Raw genomic sequence first — 6,283 nt, 5'->3', positions numbered from 1 at the left:
TGCAGAGACAGATACCGTCCTCCTGACTGTGTGCGGGGGACTAAGGGGCCAGCGCCACTGTAAGGGGGCACTAAGCGGCCAGCTCCACTGTAAGGGGGCACTAAGCGGCCAGCTCCACTGTAAGGGGCACTAATGGACCAGCGCCACTGTAAGGAGGCACTAATGGACCAGCGCCACTGTAAGGAGGCACTAAGGGGCCAGCGCCACTGTAAGGGGGCACTAATGGACCAGCGCCACTGTAAGGGGGCACTAAGGGGCCAGCGCCACTGTAAGGGGGCACTAAGCGGCCAGCTCCACTGTAAGGGGGCACTAATGGACCAGCGCCACTGTAAGGAGGCACTAAGGGGCCAGCGCCACTGTAAGGAGGCACTAAGGGGCCAGCGCCACTGTAAGGGGGCACTAAGGGGCCAGCGCCACTGTAAGGGGGCACTAAGGGGCCAGCGCCACTGTAAGGGGGCACTAAGGGGCCAGCGCCACTGTAAGGGGGCACTAAGGGGCCAGCGCCACTGTAAGGGGGCACTAAGGGGCCAGCGCCACTGTAAGGGGGCACTAAGGGGCCAGCGCCACTGTAAGGGGGCACTAAGGGGCCAGCGCCACTGTAAGGGGGCACTAAGGGGCCAGCGCCACTGTAAGGGGGCACTAAGGGGCCAGCGCCACTGTAAGGGGGCACTAAGGGGCCAGCGCCACTGTAAGGGGGCCCTAATGTCAGAGCAGGCTCCTACTTCATTAGAGTTCGGCAGTGCAGAGACTTCTGAGGAAGAACTTTTTATCTAATATTTTAAGGATGTTTTATAATAATTCCGCATCTAAGGTTCCCCCTCCAATATAGCAGGGTGCAGGGGTCCTCCAATCAGAGATGGCAGCCCCCGACAAAGTCATCAGTATGCTGGGTTCAGTAGCATCATTTAGGTGCCAAACACAGAAGCCAGTAACAAGGCCCTTGACAGGCCATGTGACAGTTCACTAGTGATGTCTTAGGTTCACTGTTTTTTATAGCGCTGACATATTCTACTGTGCTGTACAGAGATGGTCTGTGACATCATACACAGGAGCTGGTAACAAGGCCCTTGTACAGGCCATGTGACAGATCATTAGTAATGGGTGATGTACTCTATTCTTATATAGCGCTGACAAACTCCACAGAGATTGTATGTGACATCATCTGGGTGCCAGACAGACAAGCCAGTAACAAGGTCACTGTACAGGCCATGTGACAGATCATTAGTGATGGATGATATACTCTGTTATTATATAGCACTGATATATTCTGTAGTGCTGTACAGAGATTGTCTGGGGACATCATCTGGGTGCCAGACACAGAAGCCAGTAATAAGGCCCTTGTACAGGCCCTGTGACAGATCATTAGTGATGGATAATATACTCTGTTATTATATAGCACTGATATATTCTACAGCACTGAACAGAAATTGTCTGGGGACATCATCTGGGTGCCAGACACAGAAGCCAGTAATAAGGCCCTTGTACCGGCCATGTGACAGATCATTAGTGATGGATAATATACTCTGTTATTATATAGCACTGATATATTCTACAGCACTGAACAGAAATTGTCTGGGGACATCATCTGGGTGCCAGACACAGAAGCCAGTAATAAGGCCCTTGTACAGGCCTTGTGACAGATCATTAGTGATGAGTGATGTGTTCTGTTATTATATAGCGCTGATATATTCTGTAGTGCTGTACAGAGATTGTCTGGTGACATCATCTGGGTGCCAGACACAGAAGCCAGTAATAAGGCCCTTGTACAGGCCATGTGACAGATCATTAGTGATGAGTGATGTGTTCTGTTATTATATAGCACTGATATATTCTGTAGTGTTGTACAGAGATTGTCTGGGGACATCATCTGGGTGCCAGACACAGAAGCCAGTAATAAGGCCCTTGTACAGGCCCTGTGACAGATCATTAGTGATGGATGATTTACTCTCTTATTATATAGCACTGATATATTCTGTAGTGTTGTACAGAGATTGTCTGGTGACATCATCTGGGTGCCAGACACAGAAGCCAGTAATAAGGCCCTTGTACAGGCCATGTGACAGATCATTAGTGATGAGTGATGTGTTCTGTTATTATATAGCGCTGATATATTCTGTAGTGTTGTACAGAGATTGTCTGGTGACATCATCTGGGTGCCAGACACAGAAGCCAGTAATAAGGCCCTTGTACAGGCCATGTGACAGATCATTAGTGATGAGTGATGTGTTCTGTTATTATATAGCGCTGATATATTCTGTAGTGTTGTACAGAGATTGTCTGGTGACATCATCTGGGTGCCAGACACAGAAGCCAGTAATAAGGCCCTTGTACAGGCCATGTGACAGATCATTAGTGATGAGTGATGTGTTCTGTTATTATATAGCGCTGATATATTCTGTAGTGCTGTACAGAGGTTGTCTGGTGACATCATCTGGGTGCCAGACACAGAAGCCAGTAATAAGGCCCTTGTACAGGCCATGTGACAGATCATTAGTGATGAGTGATGTGTTCTGTTATTATATAGCGCTGATATATTCTGTAGTGCTGTACAGAGATTGTCTGGTGACATCATCTGGGTGCCAGACACAGAAGCCAGTAATAAGGCCCTTGTACAGGCCCTGTGACAGATCATTAGTGATGGATGATTTACTCTCTTATTATATAGCGCTGATATATTCTGTAGTGTTGTACAGAGATTGTCTGGTGACATCATCTGGGTGCCAGACACAGAAGCCAGTAATAAGGCCCTTGTACAGGCCATGTGACAGATCATTAGTGATGAGTGATGTGTTCTGTTATTATATAGCGCTGATATATTCTGTAGTGTTGTACAGAGATTGTCTGGTGACATCATCTGGGTGCCAGACACAGAAGCCAGTAATAAGGCCCTTGTACAGGCCATGTGACAGATCATTAGTGATGAGTGATGTGTTCTGTTATTATATAGCGCTGATATATTCTGTAGTGCTGTACAGAGGTTGTCTGGTGACATCATCTGGGTGCCAGACACAGAAGCCAGTAATAAGGCCCTTGTACAGGCCATGTGACAGATCATTAGTGATGAGTGATGTGTTCTGTTATTATATAGCGCTGATATATTCTGTAGTGCTGTACAGAGATTGTCTGGTGACATCATCTGGGTGCCAGACACAGAAGCCAGTAATAAGGCCCTTGTACAGGCCATGTGACAGATCATTAGTGATGAGTGATGTGTTCTGTTATTATATAGCGCTGATATATTCTGTAGTGCTGTACAGAGGTTGTCTGGTGACATCATCTGGGTGCCAGACACAGAAGCCAGTAATAAGGCCCTTGTACAGGCCATGTGACAGATCATTAGTGATGTGTTCTGTTATTATATAGCGCTGATATATTCTGTAGTGCTGTACAGAGATTGTCTGGTGACATCATCTGGGTGCCAGACACAGAAGCCAGTAATAAGGCCCTTGTACAGGCCATGTGACAGATCATTAGTGATGAGTGATGTGTTCTGTTATTATATAGCGCTGATATATTCTGTAGTGTTGTACAGAGGTTGTCTGGTGACATCATCTGGGTGCCAGACACAGAAGCCAGTAATAAGGCCCTTGTACAGGCCATGTGACAGATCATTAGTGATGAGTGATGTGTTCTGTTATTATATAGCGCTGATATATTCTGTAGTGCTGTACAGAGATTGTCTGGTGACATCATCTGGGTGCCAGACACAGAAGCCAGTAATAAGGCCCTTGTACAGGCCATGTGACAGATCATTAGTGATGAGTTCTGTTATTATATAGCACTGATATATTCTGTAGTGCTGTACAGAGATTGTCTGGTGACATCATCTGGGTGCCAGACACAGAAGCCAGTAATAAGGCCCTTGTACAGGCCATGTGACAGATCATTAGTGATGTGTTCTGTTATTATATAGCACTGACATATTCTACAGCGTTGTACAGAGATTGTCTGGTGACATCATCTGGGTGCCAGACACAGAAGCCAGTAATAAGGCCCTTGTACAGGCCCTGTGACAGATCATTAGTGATGAGTGATGTGTTCTGTTATTATATAGCGCTGATATATTCTGTAGTGCTGTACAGAGATTGTCTGGTGACATCATCTGGGTGCCAGACACAGAAGCCAGTAATAAGGCCCTTGTACAGGCCATGTGACAGATTATTAGTGATGGGTGATACATTCTGTTTTCTTTCCTGATTTGCAGATTTGGCCGATTGGCAGAGAGATAAACTGTAAGTGTCTGAAGACTCTGTATGTCTCAGATGATAGGAGTATTACTCTTCAGCCACGGCTGCACTTTGACGGCAGATTCATCGTCTGCAGCTCAGCCCTGGGTCTGTACCAGTGGGATTTTGCCAGCTATGACATTGTACGGTAAGTAAGTCCTCTCTGTGTTCTGTCCTGACTGACAGAAGCCCTGTAGGCCATGCCATTACAGCTCTAGTCAGGAATCTGCTTGCTCTGGGGTTGTCATGGTAATCAGCAGACTTTCTGTCACCCTAATGATGCCAACATGACCAGGCCAGCTGCAAGCAGGATATCCTGAGGTGCCATGACTGCTTTAAATGCTGCAGGGCAACTCAACCCTCACCAGTGGGGCCCCGCAGTTGTCTCGTTGGCGGGGAGGCTATTCTGCAATATACTGAGGGATCTGTGGATGTGTTTGCACCATTTGTGGTGGCCTGTAGGTTCATTGCCCATGTTATCAGTCGTTTCCTCTATTTTCAGAATCATTAAGACCCCGGACTCCACGAACCTTTCTCTGCTCGGTTTTGGGGATATTTTTGCGCTTCTTTTTGACAACAACCACCTGTACATCATGGACTTACGTACTGAAAAGCTGATCAGCCGCTGGCCCCTCCCTGAGTACAGGAAGTCCAAGAGGGGCTCCAGCTTCCTGGCTGGAGAGATGGCATGGCTGGATGGCCTGGACGGTGGCAATGATGTGGGACTGGTGTTCGCCACCAGCATGCCCGACCACAGTATCCACTTGGTGTTGTGGAAGGAGAACGGCTGAGGGTTGGGAGCGGGCACCAGGTGGTCTTAGCCGGACGTTGGGCACTCTCACAGCGGAATGTGCATGAACCAAAGTTTCCCATCATGCAGCGCACAGTCATGTCTGGTTTCTTCTCTCAGTTCTCTGGATGCCGCATGATAAGTGGACGCCATTAGGTCTTTCACCAGCCACAGATGATGAGGCGGCCGCCATATTGGTTCTGTGCATTTCTCCTGCATAGTGTTTATACGTGTAATCTATTTTAATACAGAAATAGTCCAAGCAATTTATCAGATGGGGGAGGGGATCAGCCTATAACCAGAGCGCAGGGTGAGGGACGAGCAGCCGCCCCTCCATAGTGACGCCGCTGTTCCTGGCACAATAAATGCTCTGTGTAACCCCAGCTTTATATTATCTGCTTCTTTACTAGATCTTCTGGGGGCAGAGAACCTTCAGGAACCACGGTCACCACGTCCTCAGATTGGGGTAAACAGTGGTCTCTTCCTGATTGCCAGGAAGGGGACCCCCGCGGAGCTGATATTGATGACCCATTCTGAGGATATGTCCTCAATAGGAAAAAAAAACCGGAGAACCCCTTTACTCTTCTGCTCCAGTGACATTCCTGCGATCAGGCAGCAAAGAATCAGACGTTCTAGATCATCACAGGCCGGGTCCACGGAGTTCTGCTGCGATGAGGTGAGGGATGTGTAGAGGCTTCCACCACCTCTGCCACGTGAGCCGTACAAGGAGGCGCTCATTCTCCGTCACACTGTCCCACATTGCAAGGTGTGAACAGGCCCCGACCTCATCTATTGTAGGAGCTTGTCCCAAACGCATAGCATGGACTGCAGCCTGAAGAGGGGCTGAGACAGAATGTCATAGAGCAGGAGGAGCTGAGCAGAGTATATATACAGAGAACCAGTCACCGTGTAATCTGCAGGCAGTGTGTTATAGAGCAGGAGGAGCTGAGCAGATTATATATACAGAGAACCTGTCACCGTGTAATCTGCAGGCAGCGTGTTATAGAGCAGGAGGAGCTGAGCAGATTATATATACAGAAAACCTGTCACCGTGTAATCTGCAGGCAGCGTGTTATAGAGCAGGAGGAGCTGAGCAGATTATATATACAGAGAACCTGTCACCGTGTAATCTGCAGGCAGCGTGTTATAGAGCAGGAGGAGCTGAGCAGATTATATATACAGAGAACCTGTCACCGTGTAATCTGCAGGCAGCGTGTTATAGAGCAGGAGGAGCTGAGCAGATTATACATACAGAGAACCTGTCACC

The 6,283-nt window shown here is 48.1% G+C and overlaps 1 protein-coding gene across 1 annotated transcript in view; it reads left to right on the top strand.

The window, feature by feature from the left end:
* Positions 1–5,399, top strand: part of FBXW2 (F-box and WD repeat domain containing 2) — a 33,084-nt gene extending 27,685 nt beyond the window's left edge. The window contains exons 7-8 of the mRNA XM_044273298.1: positions 4,205–4,374; positions 4,729–5,399. Of these exons, the coding sequence (XP_044129233.1) occupies positions 4,205–4,374; positions 4,729–5,017 (459 nt within the window). The 3' untranslated portion in view covers positions 5,018–5,399. The remainder of the gene's footprint in view (positions 1–4,204; positions 4,375–4,728) is intronic.
* The last annotated feature ends 884 nt before the right edge of the window (positions 5,400–6,283 follow it).

This window comes from Bufo gargarizans, unplaced genomic scaffold (assembly GCF_014858855.1).
Source record: "Bufo gargarizans isolate SCDJY-AF-19 unplaced genomic scaffold, ASM1485885v1 fragScaff_scaffold_576_pilon, whole genome shotgun sequence".
Lineage (NCBI taxonomy): Eukaryota > Metazoa > Chordata > Amphibia > Anura > Bufonidae > Bufo > Bufo gargarizans.
This window is presented reverse-complemented; position numbering and strand designations above follow the sequence as displayed.